Genomic DNA, 20964 nt, shown 5'->3' with positions numbered 1-20964 from the left:
AGCTTCCTCTGTTTATGGAGCTCTGGTCTCCTGCCTAAAACACAACTGTGATGAAGGCCAGGATTTTGGTGTTCAGGAGTCAAAAAAGTTGCATAGATTCCAGCACTGCAGAAAATTAGCTATCGGATGGCTTCTCTGTATTATAAAACAGCTATAATTTTTTTTTGTGTACCCCCCGCCCCCACTCCATTATTTGACTAAAATGGTTCTATATCTCAGAGGAAATGCAAATAAAGACCTCTGATTTCAATTTGTTTGAATTTGAATTCAAAACTATGGCTAATTGTTTAATGTTTTGACTGTGTCTGGGGTTGATTTATCTGTTCCGCATGAAACAGGACATTTATACTATCCTCTAAAGTAGCATTGAGCCCAATCACGAAAAAGACACGTCTCTCACCTGCTGACATCACATTAGCAAACCCCTTTCACCCTGGACCCCAGGTGCCATCCCCAAAATCATGAGCTACTGCTCAGTTGTCATGGGCGTTGAAGAAAGCAGTGTATTACTTGCAAAATGGCAGGACATGCTACAGCTTGTATCAAGTTTAAAACCTTGGTTCCAGCCTATAGGGCAGTGAATGGAGAAACTCCACCACACCACCAATCAATCTCCCAGTCTCAACACACCAGCCCAGTGTTTCCATTCTGCAACCTTCATGGTGACAAACTGTTCCCTCCCAGTCAAAACTATTCTGTACTGGCCCACCGTGGTGGAAAAAACTTCCCAAAGCGAGGAGGACAGCTGAATAATTGGTTTCCGAAGCAGAGGGCATACCCACCTCTTCAGACTGCCTCTTGTTTCTCACTGGTGGAGAAAAAGCCTTTGATTTCACCAACAACTAGGATGGCATTAAGACATTAATTAGAAAGAATGATTAAATGCCAAATCCTGTAACTGACAGAATTTACATAGACTGTAGCTCAAGACTGAGCTCGTTTCGTTCAGCTCAGGCCTCACATATGGGCACAGGATGTACCATAACGCACTTTCTAACTGTAAGACACGTCGCTTATTTATTTATCCATTTATTTATGCCCTTACAAAAGCATTCTGCTGTTTTGAATTCTGCTATCCAGCTAGATTCACTAAGCAATAAACCATAAAATAGGGCGCTGTCAAAAAAATACATTTTTTAAGCAATTTGAAAAATTTGGAATTGCTAATATTTATGGAGACTATAAAGAAGAAGTCTTGTTATATGGGGTTTAAACCTGAAATTGGGCTTTGGGCGTAATTGCGATTGGACTGCATCTACATTCAGTTTGAATGGGTCTTGCTTTAACATCCACAAGCGGTTCACGATCACAGATCCCTTGGATGGTAATTGTTGACGTGGCCAGCAGGTGGCTGTGTTGTATTATGCTGAACAACTGGTCAAATTCAATGTGTATACGTCATACCAAATGAGCTGCTTTAGTAATAAGCATTGGTCATTAATCAAAGTCCTGAAGCTTGATTATTAGATGCAATGCTATAACAACAACAGTAATGAGCTAACTAACTAACTAAATAAAATATAGGGCGACACAGTGGTGCAGTGGGTCACACTGTTGCCAGGGCCATTCTGTTCTGGAGTTTGCATGTTCTCCCTATGTCATCATGAGTTTCCTCCAGGTACTCCGGTTTCCTCCCACAGTCCAGACGTACAGGTTAGATTAACTGGAGACTCTAAATTGCCCATAGGCATGACTGTGTGAGTGAATGGTGTGTGTGCAATTAAACAAATTCAGTTGCATTTTATGGGTTTCCAGTCCGAAACTGCTCTTTGTTATTTAATTTAAAAATAGAGAAACCTCAAGGCTGCTGAGGTCTGCATGGTGCGTACACTGCATATGGGAGCATACCCTGTGAGAGCATCCTGACAGTGCCATGGCGTGGGTGTACCATTATACACATGACACTTCTTACTGGGGAGAAAATGGTGAACTCTCAGTTTCAGCTTATTCTGACTTTCTTCGTCGTCACTGAATATATAGTATCGCCAAGGGACACATGCCATGATGTATGCTGCGAAGAGTGTGATACCTTCAATTAAGCACAGAGCGGTGACAGAGCATAACCACAAGGGTACCTCAGCCTGAGTTTCTAAGCGCTCGAGTGTGCTGTTGAGATGTCAGATCACTTAGTTTTCTCATATTTAATGACATCCAGATGACAAGCTCTCTTAGAAAGATATGTGGTATGTCATTGGTATTCCTCTTTACATTTGTAAACAGGGAGGAGTTAATCAGTCAACCAATGAGCCTTCATACTGCAGCGTCTGTGCTGCCGCAGACTGGGGCACTCTGTGCTTGACCAGCCGTGCGTCACTCAACGGGTCTGAGGGGCATGGTGAGCCTGATACATGTTAGACATGTTCTCACAGCAGTAACAGCCTAAACCAGCAAACGCAGCAATCCACAGCTCTGGTCCTGGAGGGCCAAAGCATCTGTGCAGCTGGAGGATCTGTCCTGCCCGCAGTGCTTCGGTGGCCTAAATTCAACGACGCTTCTTTGCACAAAGGTTGTCTCCAGCGGCACGGTGTTTGGGCAGCTTCGGACGACACATTCCCTTCGGACAGGGGGCGGGGCAGCAGCACGTTCCCCTTCGGACAGGGGGTAGGGCTGCAGCATGTTCCCCTTCAAACAGGGGGCGGGGCAGTAGCACGTTCCCCTTCGGACAGGGGGCGGGGCAGCAGCACGTTCCCCTTTGGACAGGGGGTGGGGCTGCAGCACGTTCCCCTTTGGACAGGGGGCGGAGCTGCAGCATGTTCCCCTTTGGACAGGGGGCGGAGCAGCAGCACGTTCCCCTTTGGACAGGGGGCGGGGCAGCAGCACGTTCCCCTTTGGACAGGGGGCGGGGCAGCAGCACGTTCCCCTCTGGACAGGGGGCGGGGCAGCAGCACGTTCCCCTTTGGACAGGGGGCGGGGCAGCAGCACGTTCCCCTTCGGACAGGGGGCGGGGCTGGCTCACAGAACATTCCTCCACTTCAAGTGCAGCTGTCAGTCTGAGCAAGCCTGGGGTCTGCCACTGCCTCACTCGTCAAAAGGCCCCCCCTCTGCACACCAACCCTACACCCCAGCCCAGCATGTGCACCATACTTCTGCTTCCAGGATGTGCTGGGAAATGCTGTACAAGGGCATCTAGTCCAAAACCACTTGGCATCAAGATTTGACCTAAGAGTGATCATGGAATCTTAACAAGCCATTTAAATTTGCTATGCTATACTGTGCTATGCTATGCGGTTCTATGCTATGCTATGCTGTATTATGCTATGTGGTTCTATGCTATGCTATGCTGTGCTGTGCTATGCTATGCTGTTTTGTGCTGTTCTATGCTATGCTATGCTGTGCTGTGCAGCGCTATGCTGTGCTGTGCTTCAAGCCTCTGGCAAAAAAGTCCTTTCCCAGAGACTGTGCAGCATTTTGCCTTGGTACTATTTGTCACCAAAGTGAAAAAATGTAGAAAATGTAGAAAACTTTACAAAGCAAACAAACACAGGGCCGCAGTTGGGGCAACATGAGTCCTCCTTGACCTTGAAAACAACAAAGGGGTGAAATAATCTGATTTGCTTTCCCATGTGTAAATACACACTTGCCTGGTGTCTGTTTGTTCTCTGAATTACAATCAAAGCAAACAGCCCTTGGTACGAGTTGCTGGCAGGACTATTCAAACCCACAGCCAGAAGTGTCAGAATCCTACTTATTTCTTTGTGCAGTTCCTTATTTTCCATGACATCATAAGGAGGTACAACATGTAAACCGGGGAGGAGGTGGGGAGGGTGATGGTATGGTTGGGGGGAGAGAGAGAGTGATAACAACCGCTGCACTGTTTAGACACACTGCCTCATTGTTATGGATCCTGTCTTCATCAAACAGGTTTATTCCAGATGACACTTCCTTTGATGGGTGGCCAGAAGATGCTGCTGCAGATGTGGACTTGGCTGCTGACTCCAACCACCCCCCCCCCCCCCCGCCCCCCTCTCCGCCCCCCCCTCCTTCATGGCGCTTCCAATACTTCAACTAAAGGCATGCAGTTCAAACGAAACAGGAAGGCAAAATTACAAAGTTACAAACAAAAGAGATCTCCATTAGCAACTGATAATACAAATAAATGTCCCACCCCCTGTGTTGCCCTGTACAGTTGTGTGCAGTCAGAAACATCATATGCATAGTTTGGGGATATTAGCTGATGAACGTAAAGAGTGTCATCACTCTTAGAGACAGAGTTAAATGCAGTCGGTTCAGTATTCTCCACCAGGTTTATCTGAGCTCTGGCTGCATGCTGTAAGAGTTAGCAATAGGATTTGAACTTGGTGAGGTGCATTGCGCATTCCTATCCAGGTGTGGAGAGTTATTTATGAAAAGAAAAGACGGATCTTCCTGCGCACATCCAGCAGTAGGCACAGATGCGCGGCGAAGAGACGAGGTTTCAAAGCTCCCGTAAATAAACAAGTACAATTTTGACTTAGGCGTCTTCAACGCGTTTGTAGAAACAGTGTAGGAGACACCGGGAGAACAATGCTGATTGGATAGATGGATGAATGAGACCCTACGCACTGTACCTCTGTAGTCAGCAGGACGAGGCCATGGAGGTGGAGAACACCACTGCAAACAAGAATTACTTATTTTCACTTGTAAAACATTTACAGAAACGCTAACAGATGCGTAGCTCATCTGAGTCCACACCACACTAGCACACGCAGAGAGATACTGAGTTTATTAATATTTGACAAAGTGCTTTCAGCACAAAGTTTAATAATGGTATAAATTCAGCTCCAAAGCAGCTTTGAATTGCAGTGTCCTGAAATATTGGAGCCGAGAAACTGTCTGAAGTAATGAGTTTTCAGCACCCGGAAAACAGGCAGTGACTCAGCAGTTCTGGCTGCGGCGGGGAGCTCGTTCGTTAACATGGGGCAAAGGGAGAGAATTGCACTCGCTAATTTGGAGAAATTCTGTCTGCTTCACATTCCAAAGGACCTGTATTTAACGGCTCTGTATTAACCTCGTTTTGTACGGTATTCAAGCACCTGTTGACCCTGTACTTTGAATTAAATCATTGGGTGCTGGTTTTATGCTATGAGTATGAGAACGTTTATTTTCCACAGCAACATGTTTAAAAGCTGCAGTTATAAACCAGCAGTGATTTGGCATTTAGGGCACACAGAAACAGTTTAGGAGCTGCCTGGTGGAAAGCAGTCAAAATGCCATTAAGTAGGCTACACGTTTGACGAAATGTTTTGTAGTGTCACCTGGACGGTAATGTATATGTTTCAACAGGAAATTATTCAGAAAATCACATTATGTATGCTAGGCAACTTGGTTATGACGCAAATAATCGCCAAACCACCTGTTTCATTCTTTTTCATCGGCTAACCTGTGAACTATAGTTTCAGCTCAAATTCAGGTGTAATTCATGCATATGTACTTTAGCACAAGCAGGATACATTGTGAAAAAAAACAGCTGAAATGGAATCCATTCGTAATGAATCAGGACCCATCAGTCATGTTTAAACTGTGTCCTTTTCTGGTTCATCTTTTTATTGAGCCTGCTATATTCCACGTCAGGGATCATCAAATCTGGCCCTCAAATCCAAATCTTCTTTCCTCCCAGGTAATTACCTGAACAATTAGCGCTACTGATTGGTCAGACTGTCTCCACACCCGACTCCCAGGTAAAGGGAGAGTGTAAAACCGTCAGTTCTCGGCCCTCAAGGACAGTGATTCGATGATCCCTGCTCTACGTTTTTATATCATTCATTGAGACCATATCGCTTGCCCTTGCAGGCAAATAAAATCACCGGAATTTAACAGCAACTGTAGTCATTTGACATACCCATATGAGCCTGTAGGGGGAAGCAGTAATGTAAAAACTAAAAATGATTGTGTAAACCAAAGACACTTGATCGTTCTTTAGACAGCGTGCATCAATAATACATTATACGTGTTTTGTTTACCCTTGAAGTGATACACAAATACGCAGAGAGATTTGTATTATTAAACACAAAGGCATTCATTTTCCTAGGTTTCCAGACCTTCAGTAGGCTAATTACAGTAAAATGATGAGGATGACTAAAGCATAGTCGAAGCATATCATACGCGCATTTTAAGATGAAAATAAGCACAAGGTCAAATAACTCGCAGATCATGTGCATTCTTACCAAACGGAGCATATGAAGTCCTGCAGGAACTTGTCCCCCGTCTTTGGGGAGCCACTGCGCTGGCTTGGAACAGATGTTAGGCGGTTCAATTTGGAGAACACAAATTCGAAATTCGAATGACACGTCGTACATCTCAACAGATATCTTCTCCCCTCTGTTGAACGGTGGCGTGTGGAGTATACAGATTCTCCCAGCCTCGGAGCCTTGGCCTGTTGTCTTCTTTGTTCGTGTAAGTGGAGACAGGGATTACTGTCCAACACCAGCCTTGAGCGCCCACACTTTGGGTACCGCAGTTCTTACAGCACAGCCCAACACTTGAATGGGTTCTAATGGGTTGTAGGCACTTCTAAAACAGGCTGTATTGTATTGTCTTGGCTATTTCATTTGCCCGCTATGACAAGTCACAGTGGTAGCGGAGGGACTCCACAGGTAAATTTAAAGCTTAAGGGTGTAAATTGGCCATGGTGCCTTGGGGTGTCAATTATTTGTCTCCCCCTACAAAGCCCGCAGGCTAGCAGCTGCAACCCGTGACTGATGCACCTCTCCTTAAGCACGCGCTAGTTATCTGGCCTGTAGAGCATAAAACAGTGACTGGCTCGCAGGCATTTGCTCATTGCGTTGATGGTAGGCTATAAGAGTGACTCGAAGGCAGTGTTGGGGGTTTCGGGGAAGCACAACAGTAAAACGACACACTGTTTGTGTTTTGTTTTACGCCAGGCACCAGTTTTTTTTTCACAACGGCGAGCGCATGATGGGCTCCCACAGAGTGAGCGAAATGCTGAAAACAGGCCGTTGTGATCTCTGGGTAATTCACTCTGTGAACACACAGGACATTGCAGAGCCTAACCTCAACCAAACAAACACAAGCCCAGTCGACCCTGTAATCATTAGCAGCAGAACGCGCTCAACTCGTGAAAACCGTAATGAGTTCCAAGTTGTGGTTATTCTCGCTCGTTCCCTTCCTCTTTTAAGGATCTGAGGGCAGGGGTTTGAACAGGGCTAAAACGCACCGGAGTGCTGGAATACGATGGGCCGCCACAGTATGCTCTGGCCGGGACCAGAAAAGGCTGGTCTGCTGGCTTTCGCCGAAATGAAAAAGTCAACATGTTGGAGCGGTTTGTTAAGGATTCCTCTGAGGTACACGTTGGCAGAATGCCTTCCAAACTGCCGTGTTTATTTTTGCATGTAACAAAGAGTTTACAGCGAGGGTTTTTTTTTTTGTACACTAAAGCATGCCTTCCTGACACAGTTTAAAGAAAGGAATGTTTTGTTTTTGTTAACAGTATTTACTTTGAGCGGAGCTCAAATTCTGAGTATTTTGAAAAGTTTTAGCACCCACTGCACCGAATTTGCAATGAGCCGTTGAAGTACAGTGACTGTGGCATTACTTTTCTTGAGCTGTGACCCTTTATGGAACCCACAGCTCTTAAAATGTGTGTGCACTGCAGGTCACACTACAGTCACTGTAGACAGTTCTGAGCACTCAGGTGTAGTTTCTGGAAGGGCCTTTCACAGGGACCAAGACAAATTACATATGAAGTGTATATAAGAAGACTATATGTGCCTCACATGTAAAAGGTTTGCATCTGAATGGTTGGGGATTGTATTTTCTAGCACTCAGAACCTCTGACTTTCCCATAAAGACTCACAGCTTTTATGAGAACCCAGCTTTTTCTCCATTGCATCATATATTATGTAGCCACGGGTAATAAAACATTTAACCATTCTGGCATTATGATAGCTAATATATGTTGTTATGGACTGGCATTGCCATCTGGAGCACTGAAAGTAGTTGGGAGTCTTGTATGTACTTCCATTCCAGCGTTAGGCATTCTCCATTTCTGTGGCTGGAGGCCTATTGACCTTCAGAAATGAAGGCCTATGGTTATCTCTCCTAGAAAAGCAGAGGATTAAGACGAGATATAGTGTAGGAGTTTCCTCTGCAAAACCCCTCATTCAATTTTGCCTTCCTCCAGTCACACTAGCACGCACACACACACACACACACACGCATGCATGCACGCCCACACACGCACATACAAAGACACATACACGCCCACACACGCACATACAAAGACACACTCACGCACGCACTGAGCCTTTATTTCTGGCAGGGTCCAAGGTGGGGGTAACCTTTATCTACGGGATGCCCTCCAAAGCAATGTGTTTGTTTGCATAGTAACCGCATGCCAAGTGAAACCCATCCGGTACTCGGCACGGCGGTTCACGGCCGCGGTCCCCCCGACGGCCTTGCCGCGTGCTTTCATTCGGGCGGGCGAGAGCCAATGTAAACATCATTACCGGGCCGTATAGGATTAAAGGAAATAAACCTGTTGTCAGTCCGTCCGGGAGCATACCTTCAGTCGTGCTGGCTTCGGAGGGGGGTTGGAGCCTCGGCTATGTATCTGGAGTGTCAGTTAGTGGCTGCCACTGCTCTTTGGATGCACGCATAGCCTTGCAGAACCCAAGCTGACAACACTGACCTTTAAGGCTCTTGTTTGCCCATGTCTGTTTAATCTCCTTGATAATCCAAGGCTTCCTTTACAGCCATAATTCACTCCTATACTCTTGTGCAGTTCGCCCATAATGGACTCTTGCACTTCCCAAAAAAGAAGTGTATAATATTCTCTATAAAGACTGTGGTTCCTCCTGTCTTTTTTAGAGAACGTGCTGGAATTAGCGCTTCCTCTTCCTCCCTGCGGAGTCTGAACAGCCTGCGGCGGTGAACTTGCTGCCAAACCGTGACCTTAATCATTCTGTTGTGTGTGTGGGCGTGTGTGCGTGTGTGTGTGTGTGCGTGTGTGTGTGTGTGTGTGTGTGTGTGTGTGTGGTGTGTGTGTGTGTGTGCATGTGTGTGTGTGTGTGTGCGGTGTGTGTGTGTGTGTGTGTGCATGTGGTGTGTGTGTGTGCTGTATGCGTGTGTGTGGGTATACGTGTGTGTGCTGTGTGTGTGTGTGGGGCGTGTGTGTGTGTGCATGTGTGTGGGTATGTGTGTGTGGGTATGTGTGTGTGTGTGTGCGTGCAGCTGTGTGTGCGTGCTTGTGTGTGTGGGCATGTCGTGTGTGTGTGTGTGTCGTGTGTGATGGTGTGTGTGCGTGTGTGGGCGTACTGCATGTGTGTGGGGCGTGTGTGTGTGTGTGGTCGTGCATACTGTGCATGTGTGTGTGTGTGTGTGTGTGTGTTCATTCATACGCGTGTGTTTTTCTCCAGGTTAGCACTGCCACATATGTGTCTTTTTCCTCACAGAAACTCTGAAATCTCCCTATGCCTGGGGCACATGCTGGCATTTCAGCAAAAATGCTCAGTTTCCTATTGTAACTTTGTGAAGCAGTCTTCACTATCTGCCAGTCGATCTTGTTTAATTCTTGGCTATTATACCTAATTTGCGACCAGTCACTGGTGTAATTAGTGATATTAAATTGAAAAATTGAAAATTGAAAATATTAAATTAATTGCTGATTAATTGCTTAAATGTGTTTTTTTAAGAGAACATGAATGGAGCAATCAAAATAATAAGGAATCCAAGTTTGGTTGTATGTAGAGAGATGGCAGTGTAGATTAATAACCTCAAGGTAATCATTTAAAAGCATTGTTTACACAAAATGCCAAGTCCATAGAAGATGTCTGGGGGCTGTATCCATTGTAAACAACATGAACAGATGTATACATAATGTATGAGATCACATAGAACATTGACTTGTCCAAGTTGCCCTGTGCTTTAAGAACAATCATAAAACTGAATCATAAAACTGAATGTGACTGCTCTGTTCTTGCTGAAGAACTAATGTGTCTGAATGCATTTTATATTCTTATAAACTTATGGTTTATAGTCAAGGTTGGAAAACAGTTTAAAGTCAAAAGAGAAGACAGCAGATTTGAAAAAAGGACACGACCACAGAGATTTCTGTAATTTGAAATATGGAGAGCTGAATTTTCTTTTGTCTGATCTCCGATTAGCTCCTGTAGGGACTTTTTTGAGACACAGCACTGTGTGCTTATTCATACCGCCTCTATCTGACAGATTTGTTCCAACCCCTGTTGATTTTAATTTCACTGCCATGATGTAAGGCAATAAAATAGCTCATTCTTAAGTCTAGACACATTGTGGAATCACCTGGAGGCGGATGTCTGATGGAATATGTAAAGTAGGGATTATACTTTGCAGGTGTGAACTGCAGGGATTGAGACGTTCACTTGTAATCCCAAAGACCAGAAGGGGATTCTGACTACAATAAGTAACTGAAGTCACAGTTTGGATTAGAGCACAAATCACAGTGTTGTGTTACAGGTTATCTGCTGTTGAACGAGAGCACATAAAGATTCCTGTTACCAGTCTCTCTGAGAACTAATTATCCATACCTGATACAACTGAGTCCGTACGATTCCACAGTTTTTATTGGGTACGCATCAAGGCATGCACATGAAAGTAAAAGGGGTGTGACTAATTGTGATTTGGGCCTGTTGCCAGGTGTCGGGGAGTCGTGGGTGGGGAAGGATGGGGAGGGCGGATCTGTTTATGGATGATGAAGATGGGTTTACAAGCAGCAGAATATGAGATAGAGGAAGAGAATGTACTGGTGTGGAATGATTTGTAGAAGAGAGCGACATCTGCGGAACCTTCACCACTCTTCCCAGAATTGCATTTTAGAATTAGAGTGAAGTCACATGATTCACCTTGCAACTTCCATGACCTTTAACCTTGTCTCTGGACGTAACATCTGTAATTGGGTATCATGCCTGTGAGAGGAAACCCCTGTGACCTCTCCATCACAAATACCAGCTGCTTCACACCAGCATTTCACTGTTTGCAGTTCTTACCCCAAAGCAGGCACATACTGAATAATTATGCTTTGATGTACAAAATGGTTGAAGATATAATTTTGGTCTTTTTGCATTTCTGGTTTGATAAAGTTAACTTTGATAAAATACTTTTCCACAGTGGCATAGAGTAAGGGACAATTAATACTCAGTGAGGCTCGCTCCATCAAAGTGAACAGATTGCATCTGCTTTTGTAATGCTCAAAATAGTTTATTTCACATGAAGATGAAGCCATCTGTTTGTCGTAAATAAGACGTAGGCTGGCTAAATTTTTCAATAAATATTTCCAGATGTGGGCCATACAATGTTATCAGCCCTTATGTAATGAATTGGAAACAGATAATAAGCTCTAATGGACCAATAAGCCAGCATGTGAGGCCTGGAGTTACCTGTTATTCTCAGACTGCTTTAAAGACTCAGCTGTATCGCGTTGTCCTAATGGTACCAGAAAACCAAATCTCATAGTTACTGTAGGCTCTTAAGTGCAACCAAGTTTAATCACAAAAAAGTATAATTTATCAGTTTAGATTTTTTGAAAAGTCCCAGCAATATGTAGGCCTACTTCTTGCTTACCATTTCTCAAACTTTTATTTGATGACAGACTGACGTTAAAGACAGCTATGCTCGCAGAACTGTGGGGAGGAGCCACTGGGAGGAAGTAGCAGGAAGTGGGCAGGAACAGGAAGTGCTGTCCATGCTGACCAATGATGCTGACCAAAGTAGCATCTTCCCTCCCTTACTCCCTTTGACTTCTTACTGATCTGAGGTGACTGCTGATTGACTAGAGAAATTATCTGCCATATTTCTGGAGCCCATCCATGGTCAGTTGAAAAGAGGATGATCTTAATGGCATTTTTACATTTATCATGCTACCTGGTTAGAAAACATCTGTTTCTAGTTGAAGAAGTGACAGGAAGCCTTACACATTAGAGGCACTGCCAGGAGTATCCAAGAGTATCCTTCTGACAGTCAAACCATTTTGTACAGTGTTTGTTGCAAAGGAATTGCCCTTAAAAAACAAAAAAAAAAAAAACAAAGGTTATTTCTCTGTGGAATGTATAGTTATAAATGCTCTTTGAAACCTATGGTATGAACAACTGCTGGGGAAAGACATTGCATAAAGTCCTCTGCTGTACCCTTTTTCAACTGCTTCAGGATGGTGGGAAAAACAGCTAATTTTGAAATCTTACCTTTGCATTTCTATCTCTTCCATCTCAAAGCTAAAAGGGAAAGTATTTTTCAATCATAGAGTATGGAGCAAGCTTGTCAATAAATATAGTCATTAAGATTATGATTATACACTCTTCCGAGTCTTGCAAGGAAGAGCCACTCAATTGTGTTTTCTGTGTCTGTTTTTTTCCTCCCCAAAGACCCAGGACATTTCTGTTTTCTGCATCACACACTGGGTTTAAATATCATATCCAGGGCTGTAAGCTTATAGCCAAAAAGCAAGTGAATAAAATATGGCAGCTGGGCTTGCATGTATTTCTTCTCATTAGAGGTCAGTATTTTCAGCATGTACTGTGTAAACTGGTTTCTGAACTTTTCAAACTGAAGTGAAATCAGTTATTTTTCTTATGGTATTATTCTGCATTGAAGTGAAACTGCTCATTACTTTCCCCATCCATTGCGTTATTTTGCTAAATTTGCAGTCCTCAATTTTATTTTGAATTTGGCCCACTAGCTCACACCAGTCAGAGTCCCATTGCCCTTACATGGAGGAGAAAATCAATGAACATGTATGCTTGCTCCAATAAAGAATATAAAATCCTTGAAAAGTTTTATCTAATAGAAAAGAGAATGACTCTTTATTTAAGTATGAAATGTTTTGCTTTAACTGGTCAATCTTAAGGCAAATCCATGAAAAATAAATAAGATATTTGATAGTTTTGTAACATGTTTCAACGTTAATAGCTAAGTTAAAGCATCGGTATCCAAGCCAAATAATTCAGAATTAATCACAAATTTAAACCCAAATAAAATACTCAATATACTCAATTGAATATAACTAGCTAATTCAATTGGAAATTGGTTGTTTTCAGTATCCATCCAGGGTTCATTCGATTCAGCGGTGCAATGTTTGAATGGCAGGAGAAATGACACAGAGTTTCTAAAAGGTGCTGGTATTTTAACTATGTAAACTAGCTATATTCATAGTAAAGAGTGTAGTACAGTAATACAATTATGCCATTGTTCGCGTAAGAGTAAAAGAGTAAAAAGACTGACCATGTATTTTCTCCACCAACATGCACTAAACCAGCTGATTCTAATTAGCATAACTCTTCAGCATGATAGGAGAACTAATTATTGTAATCAGCTGGTTTAGTGCATGTTGGTGAGGAAAATACATGGTCAGTCTTTTTACTCTTTGAAGCCGGGTTACCCATCTCTGATTGTTAGTATTCTCGCAGCCGTACCACTTCTGTTCTATTCTAATAACCATAACCTAACCACAGTAGGCTATTCTAGTCGCATGCCAGATACCAACGTTTAACTCGGGAATGCCGACTATTCTGCACATAAAATCGACAAATTGCTCCCCATGGGTCAGTTTCTGTAAACGACAATTTGTGGTACTGCTTTCTAGAGAGAAAATGGGTGTTTCCAATCTGTATGGGCTTGATAAGCACACACAAAAACGGAATGTTACTTTTTATTGTGCGGAAAACTTAAATCTACCGACGGTCTTGGTCGCTCTGAAAGTCTCTACAGTTACTTCCGCAATTGTCGCGTTCACAAAATTTGCTGGTCAGTGACAGCCAATGAACTATTCCTATACAGTTCAGTGGCGACAGCGAAGGCGGAGACCCGCATCACGTGACGATGTGTGTCACTGAACTAGGAAGTGATTTGGTTCTGAGGTTAGCCACCGACGACTTTGGAATGTACGAATATCTGAATACTTTCGTCAGCGGCGCCGGAAATTTCGTTTGCGATTGATCGCTGCAAAGTTGGCTAATTGTATTGACTTTATGAAGATTGATTTCTCAGACATTTAGAAACTAAAATGCACTCGTCAAGTTGCAATTAGCGGGGTAGTTGGCGTGAAGTTTTCTTTCAGAGTAAGTCTGCATTCTCACAATACGATTGTCACTCAACTTCAGTTGAGTTTAATTGGTGAAGATGTTGCTGGTTAGCAAGCAAGCTAATAGTCGCGGAATTTTTTTGGATGATGCACACATGGTTTCTGCTAAGTATTTTTCAAGCTCAAATGTAACCACAGTGCATGGTTGAATTATTTTGCTAGCTACTGCAGCTAGATAAATGTAATTCGGATAGCAGAAATATTACATAGCTTGCTAATTAGCTTATTGCTTTTTAATATTGCATTAACTGAAGCAAGCAGCTGAAATAAAAGGGACCATGTCCCCCTGTATTTCTGCCAGTAATTCATGACATTTGTTTGCATGTTCTGTGTTCATTGACTTGCTTGCAAGCTGGCTAGAAACGTGAAATAAGTTTCTCATTTAGCTAGTAACTTGCTATGTTGCTATATTATATTGGACATGAGGAAGGCCGTTGTACTCCTGTAATCCCTGATCTATATGATATAAAGCTTTCCAACTGCCTGTTCTAAATCTAAGCCATTCTGTGCAGTTTGGGTTATTCTGTCTGCGGTTCCATGCTGTACTGTTTTACTGTGTCCACGTGACTGTCATTCCTTAAATGCACAGTAAGCCTGATGTATAATAACACAATTTAACACAACACACAGAGTGGCCCAGCATGCACTGGATGACTCCAGATGTAGGTGACAACTGGATTACATTTATGCAGTAACAGTGATCTCATGATCTCAAATGGGAACTCCCCTCAGCCACCACCAATATGTAGCACCAACCTGGGGATTAATTGCAGCCATTTTGCACAAGAACACAGCAGCAATTTCTGAGTGTGTTACTCAGTTACCGTCTTATGTGTTTTCCCCCTGTCCCCCTATGCTGGGTTGTGGGTGCAAATGCTTTGAGATGGTGAAAGGGGCCATGGGAATTGTGATGATGATGTCATCCTAACAGGACTTGCTGCCTGCTGAGATGCGTCCCCTGTGAGGGTGAGGCGGGGCATGATGCTGGGTGGGCTGGGCTCGGGTAATGGAGAACCCAATCAGCGCGGCCGAGGCGCGGCAGCCCTCCCACCTCCCGAACGTCGCCGCCCCCTCGGCGCCCCCCCCGCGGCGTGACGGCGAGCAGGGCCCCAGTGGGCACGCTGTGGGTTTCGTGCTGGTGCACGCAGGTTTGTGCTCACGTTCCGCTCCGAGTTGTGCACGGTCGGGTACGCTATCACCCACAGGAGGGGAGGGGAAGCGAGGGTAGGGAGGTTTGTGGTCGGCGGGTTTTTTGAATGCCGAGTGTCATTGCTTGAGAATAAGCTCTCTGACAGGAGGAATGCCTGCTTTCTGCCTGCGCTGGCTGTGCATAAAGTACAGGTCTCCTGTACAGTGCAGGTGTAATGCAATGGCTAGCTGAATGTGCTTTGGAGGACATATGTGGCAGTCTTTGTTCTCCCAAGTTCAAGGATACTGTAGCAAATTCATTTTTTTAAAAGTATAATATCTAGCAATGTTGAAAAAAAAAAAAAACATTTCAGTAGGTTATTAGTACTGACCAATATGAGAACTTGGATACTGTTTATGAAGGGTCTGGCTATATAATTATCTGGCAAAGATAATCTGTCAACACAAATCAGTTGTGACAACTATTTTTTGGTTTTGTGACTGGAGTTTACACATAAATGTGTTATGGTCCATCATAAAGAGATTGTTTTTTTGTTTTTTTACATATTCAGTAGAAACCACTCATTAAAATAAGAACAGAACAGACAGAACCGTTTACAACCAGACTGTGATTCTGTCTGAGAGTTTCAATTGTCTTTGGTAAACAGGAAGACAGTGTATGAAATGCATTGATTTATTGCCATAAACTTTTCCATGAATTGCCAAATAACAAAGTTACCTTTGAGAAGGCAACAGAACAGTATGAAACTCATAAAATGAATGAACATAATGCCATCTTTTCTTTTTAAAAAAAGAAGTCTTGAGGAGTGCAGTACTCTGACACTTAAATGCAAATTTACCAATCTTCTGTTTGTCTCTAGAGATGGTGCAAGTTGTCATACTTATCATTGGTTCCATCTCTGCTACATTAGGAGCCAGTAAGAAAGAGAGCTGAGTTTGTTTTTACAGCCAAAAAATGAAATGTGGACGTTAGTTCACTGGTTGTATAATTTAATAAGGTATTAGTTTTGCCTTCAAGCTGATATTACCTTTGTCTGTTGGGCTATAGACTTTGAAGGCTCTGAGTGTGTGCTCTGGACTGTGCTGTACTCAGAACAATAAACATTGCAGGCCCTGGGATCCTGCCAATCACAGTGTTTTTGTTGATAATGAATGTCTCATAACTTCTCCTTTGAGGCATTATCATGTAGTCTTCTGTCAAGTTAGAGGTTGATTGTAATGCACCTCAAGCTCATTTTAATTAGCGCAGTGGTCAAACTCACATGATATTTTTTATATTTATGTTTTTGTTTTTTTTAGGGGCCGGTTACCACTCAGAATCCAAAGCCAAGGAATATAAACATGTCTGCAAGAGAGCCTGTCAGAGGGTGAGTTTGAACATCACCATACCCCTGTTCATTGGCTTAGAAGGGGCGCTGAATAAAAAAGGTTTTAAAGGTTTAAAAAGGGGCACTTCTGAAAGAATGCTAACTCTGAAACTGATTGAATTGATCTTGTGGCGCCACCCCCCATACAGTGAATACTACAAGCCCCAGCTTTCCCTTCTGACTGTTAACAGCATCGCCATTCCTCCCAGGTTGTCAGGCTCCCAATTAAGTCCCAGTTATTTTTAGGACCTCGCCAAAATGAGCAGTTTTACTAAAGCACAATTTTTTCACTGGTTTAAAGCCAGGCTGGGTGTTCTTATGTGTCGGCTAGCTGTTCAATAATTAAAAACAGACAAATAACAAAAAATGGTTGATATTGGCCAATACTACCCTACTCAGATTAGGTCGGGAGACAAAAAAAAAACTGGTTCAGGACATCTCTTATTCCTAAAATCTGACTTGTTGGTCTTTTTTATCGAAATCTTTTTCATCTTTTTTTTTGCACTTGAATTTTACATCCTTGCTGAATTCTTTTTCTGGAGAGTCTAGAAAGTTTTCTCACAAGCCTCAGTTCAGCTTAGTTGTTGAAGTATGACGGTAATGAAGTTCCCGGCCTGAGAAAAGTCAAATGTGCCCAAGAAGCAAGAAAGTCACTGATCATTGCTTTGAAGAACTTTGAAGATCAGATTTGAAGAGTTGAATCGGCATTCCGATCTTCTAAAAAGGATAATCTAATTTTGTACAAGAGTAAAATGGTCAAATAAGGTCAAGGGGGGACCTGTATCATTGGTAATCACGAATGACCCGTGAGCTGAGTGGTCAGGAGCCCAAGCGTGCCAGAGAATGTAAGTTATGTGTTGATAACTGGACGTCGGCACAGTTTCTCATCAAGGGTGACTTCAAAGCTCTTGGGGAGTGGCTGCATGCTTCTCGTCTCTCAGGAACCAGACTCGGTCAGAAGCCTTTCTTTAGGTTTGTAAAGTGGAGATTCTTTTTTAGGTTTGTGAAGTCTTTACAGTTTTGATATAAAGCTCATGAAAATTTCATGTTCTGGAAATCCATCCCTTGCGAGTATACACAGGAGGCATAATTCAAATGCGTGTTCTTGTAGTTGAACATGCAGTTGCAATATAACTGTAAGAACGAAAAAAAGCCTTGTTTAGACTGAGAATAATACCCCATGAATCACGTTGCCTCAGGAGGACAATGCTGTTCAATTCCACAAGAGCAAACCATCCCAGATTGCATCACCATGAAGTGACCCCTGGAGTCAGAAAAGCCAGTGTTCCAACTTCAGGAGAATGTCACTGTGTTGTAATAAACAAGCTGAGATTAAGTCCTCTGGGAAGGTTTTAAAAATTGCACTGAGTAGCATCTTCCCTTGAGGTGGCTATGGATGTGATTTTTGCATCGAATCCAAGGGTTTCGTGAGATTAAGCAGCTGTGGGTGCCATTTACTCAGGGATCACCTGCCCTGTACTTGTACCCGTACCTGTGCCTGTACCCGTACCTATACCTGTATCTGTACCCATACCTGTACCTGTTTTTTTAGGCGGTGGAGAAGCTGAAGGCCGGAGCCATGGCAGTGGATGCAGTAACCGCTGCTCTTGTGGAGCTAGAGGTATTTTTTTTTTTTAAATTCTTTATTTTACCAGGGTAGTCACATTGAGATTTACATCTCTTTTACAAGTCAGCCCTGGCCAAGACAACCACACTACATGAACATAAAATACAAACAACAAGACAAGTGGAAGACTAGCGGAATTTCTTCATAAACATGATTAAGAACATACATTCTCTTTGCAGCAAGTCTAAAATTGCAATTTGCTTTTTACTGCTGACAGATTATTAAGTGTGTGCCAAGACCTTTTTTTTTCTTTTTTGTTTGAGAAGAGTTACTTAGCTTAAAAGTCACCTTGGGTTGTTCATTGAGAATGTGAAGTTTTGGGACTATGCCTTGTTGTCCACACCTTCCATTTAATAATATGAGACTGAGAGCCATGTACTGTACCGGGGATGTGCCAGGCACATACAACAGAACACTAACTTTGGGTTTCATGTGCAGATGTTTGTTGAATTTTACGTTTAAATCTCCAGTTTATGACACATACTGTGAGCCATTGCTGCAAATGCAGTATCTGCAACCTCTGCCTGGAGAGGGTTTTAGTGGCAAACGGATTGTTGTGCTGGTTGCTTTAGATTTCAGATGCACACATACAGTTTGTGGCATAAAGAGATGTTGACCTCGACCCGTAGTCTCAGATGTGCATCGTGCCTTGCCCGGGGCCCGATGGAACGTACTTAGAGCATAGCGCTGGTCTTATGTAAAGAGTGCCCATTAAAGAAAGGCTTCAGGTGATAGTCTGGAGTTCATCATCATTTTGGGGCTTTGTGGTTAATTACAGCCTTGCCTTATATGGGGGTTTCTTCTCTCCTGTCAGCGAGACTCGGTTTACAAACCCTCACCAGTCCATCACGTTCTGCAGGAAGTCTAAGCAGAGTTTTTTGAAATTCGCAGGACTCTCCGTTTACAAACGCAGGGACGGGCTCCAACTTGAACCTGTCGGGGGAGATCGAGTGCGATGCCAGCATAATGGACGGAAAGTCCCTGCATTTCGGGGCGGTGGGAGCCCTGAGCGGTAGGTCTCCAGCTCCCCAGTGGAGAGTTAGGCCTCCATTTCCTCAGTGAAGTGGCGACTGAACTGTAGTATTCTTTTTCTGCTAGTTATCAGATGTACCAGAAAAAAATGTGAGTGTCTGTTGGCCCAGATTTAGGCCGCTTGCTTTCCCGTGTACATTTCCTCTTAATGTTTCCCTCGAAAGTAGCACCAAATGGAGGCTGGGTCCATACAGGTCCATAAAGCAAGGCCGCGACCATTTGTCTTCAATACGCCATGGATACAGCCGCCTTTTAGAACCGTTCATTACAGCCTTTTCATCGTGCGGCCCAAACTACTGTCAGAGCCATTCGGCCTGTTGTAGCCGCCATTTTGTACGGCTGCTTCATCCTGAGTCATCACTGCTGAGTCATCGTCACTCCCGCTGCCTAAAGCTGGGAGTTTCCTGAACAGCACATGAATCTCATTTATGGCCATTATCCATTATCTGACTGGCACAATATGCATCTCCAGTTTTATGAAAATATCACTGAATACTGCACGGACAAATGAAGTCTGATGGGAAAAGTGGACAGCATAAAAATAATGGCCTATGGTACTTACTGCCAGTGCCTAACTATTGAGTTGGAACAGTTAGGTGGGAGAAGGGGAATATGTGATTAACTGGCAATTGGAACATCAAGTGATGTGGATATCAGGATTCCATTGGTTATTACATTTTTGATTAAAAAACAGAAGGGTTGAAGAAAAGTCCGGAATTCTTTCTTTTCTTAATCCAGGCGTAATTTAGAGAGCCTGTTTTCATTTAACACTGCAATGAATGAGGCCATTAAAGGAATTAATCTTTGACTAGAAGAAAATTCTTGTCTGACTAATGTTTGCCCGGAGCCAGATGCATGATGCTATTTCAGCCTGGTCTTAGCATTAGACGAGTATTTTTCTTCCTGTATTATATTTCTCGCATTACTTTATGCAAATTCATCAGTTGCATAAACATTAAGACCAAATTTAAGCCCCAAAATGAGCCTCCTCACACCTTTGCCAGACAAAATGTGGACTCGTCAATTTTGAGTTAAGGCTACTGGCTATCACAGCCATGCCTCAATGTGCAGTGCATGTCAGATATTGTACACTACTGTCTTTCCACATTCGGTTTTAATATTGTTTCTGTTTTTAATGCTCCAGTTCAGCACTGTTTAGATCTGAATTTCGCTGCTTTTCTATTCTTACCATTACGTCTTCATTGTGAAAGCTTTTTATCTATTTCTTGCCTTCCATATTTATTGTACTGATGTAGGTCTGATCACGTACATTTGCTGCTATTAACCCACCCTAGTTCATCAGCTACACAGATCGATTACTTGCATTGCTTATTATATCAAAAAGTAAACGCTGAGGGTAAGGTAATTTAGATAAGGAATTTCTGACTTGCTAGCTAGCAGTACTAAGCCAGGTAGCCACAAGCTGTACCTGTGCTTTAAATGTAGAAATACAGGCTAAAACTTTTTGTGTTCCACTGCGAAACTTTGTTTTAATCTCCCTCTGTTATGCAGGCATAAAGAATCCAGTTTTGGTGGCAAACAGACTACTACAGGAGGCACAGAAGGGGAAGCTATCGGCTGGCAGAATTCCTCCATGGTAATACCAATCTCCTTGTCCTGCCCTTCTGGTCCAGTATACTATAATTTTTATTTGTACATTTATTTGCATTTATTTTCAGTGCTGAGCTGTAAGGAAGCAGGGGTTAAGTCCTCATCCTCACAAGCTCCTCCACTGGTTTCTC

The 20964-nt window shown here is 43.2% G+C and overlaps 1 protein-coding gene across 5 annotated transcripts in view; it reads left to right on the top strand.

Annotated features, from left to right (window-relative positions):
• Positions 1-13273: 13273 nt before the first annotated feature.
• The window catches only part of tasp1 (taspase, threonine aspartase, 1), a 44461-nt gene continuing 36770 nt past the window's right edge, over positions 13274-20964 (top strand). For 3 of the 5 annotated variants that reach the window (XR_010327014.1, XR_010327015.1, XM_064317031.1), the window contains exons 1-6: positions 13804-14024; positions 14979-15195; positions 16496-16563; positions 18116-18184; positions 19082-19202; positions 20735-20819. Coding sequence is in view for 3 of the 5 variants with exons in the window: in XM_064317031.1 (XP_064173101.1) it covers positions 15054-15195; positions 16496-16563; positions 18116-18184; positions 19082-19202; positions 20735-20819 (485 nt within the window). In the remaining 2 variants the exon portion in view is untranslated. Of the gene's footprint in view, positions 13358-13385; positions 13509-13803; positions 14025-14978; positions 15196-16495; positions 16564-18115; positions 18185-19081; positions 19203-20734; positions 20820-20964 lie in introns of those variants that run through there. The other 2 variants (XM_064317032.1, XM_064317033.1) reach the window with 2 other exon arrangements.

This window comes from Anguilla rostrata, chromosome 18 (assembly GCF_018555375.3).
Source record: "Anguilla rostrata isolate EN2019 chromosome 18, ASM1855537v3, whole genome shotgun sequence".
NCBI classification, from domain to species: Eukaryota; Metazoa; Chordata; class Actinopteri; order Anguilliformes; family Anguillidae; genus Anguilla; species Anguilla rostrata.
The sequence above is the reverse complement of the archived record's forward strand: the minus strand, read 5'-3'. Positions and strand labels throughout refer to the sequence as shown.